The following is a 255-nucleotide window of genomic DNA, read 5'->3' on the forward strand; positions in this document are numbered from 1 at the left end:
TCTTTTGCTTGTTTTGTCTATTTGTTTGTCGTTTACACACGAAAGCCAATCCGCGGCCGACGACGTGAGCCTCACCTTCCCAAAGCTGGCGGCGTTGACAGGCTGCAACATCTTCTTGTTGCAGAAGTCGACGTAGTGGAGATACAGTGTGTTCCTCGGGATGCACACGCCCTCCGCCATCTCGTAGTTCTCCTCGAGCCACATGAGGGTCGCGGGCGTGGAGTGCGGCCGTAGGTTCCTCCCCCCACTTGTAGT

At 56.1% G+C, this 255-nt stretch overlaps 1 protein-coding gene across 1 annotated transcript in view; it reads right to left on the reverse strand.

The window, feature by feature from the left end:
* The window catches only part of LOC119594510 (transcription factor RFX4-like), a 33789-nt gene that overhangs the window by 29262 nt on the left and 4272 nt on the right, over positions 1-255 (reverse strand). The window contains exon 4 of the mRNA XM_037943540.1: positions 76-247. Coding sequence (XP_037799468.1) covers positions 76-247 — 172 coding nt within the window. The remainder of the gene's footprint in view (positions 1-75; positions 248-255) is intronic.

This window comes from Penaeus monodon, chromosome 34 (assembly GCF_015228065.2).
Source record: "Penaeus monodon isolate SGIC_2016 chromosome 34, NSTDA_Pmon_1, whole genome shotgun sequence".
In the NCBI taxonomy this organism is placed as follows: Eukaryota; Metazoa; Arthropoda; class Malacostraca; order Decapoda; family Penaeidae; genus Penaeus; species Penaeus monodon.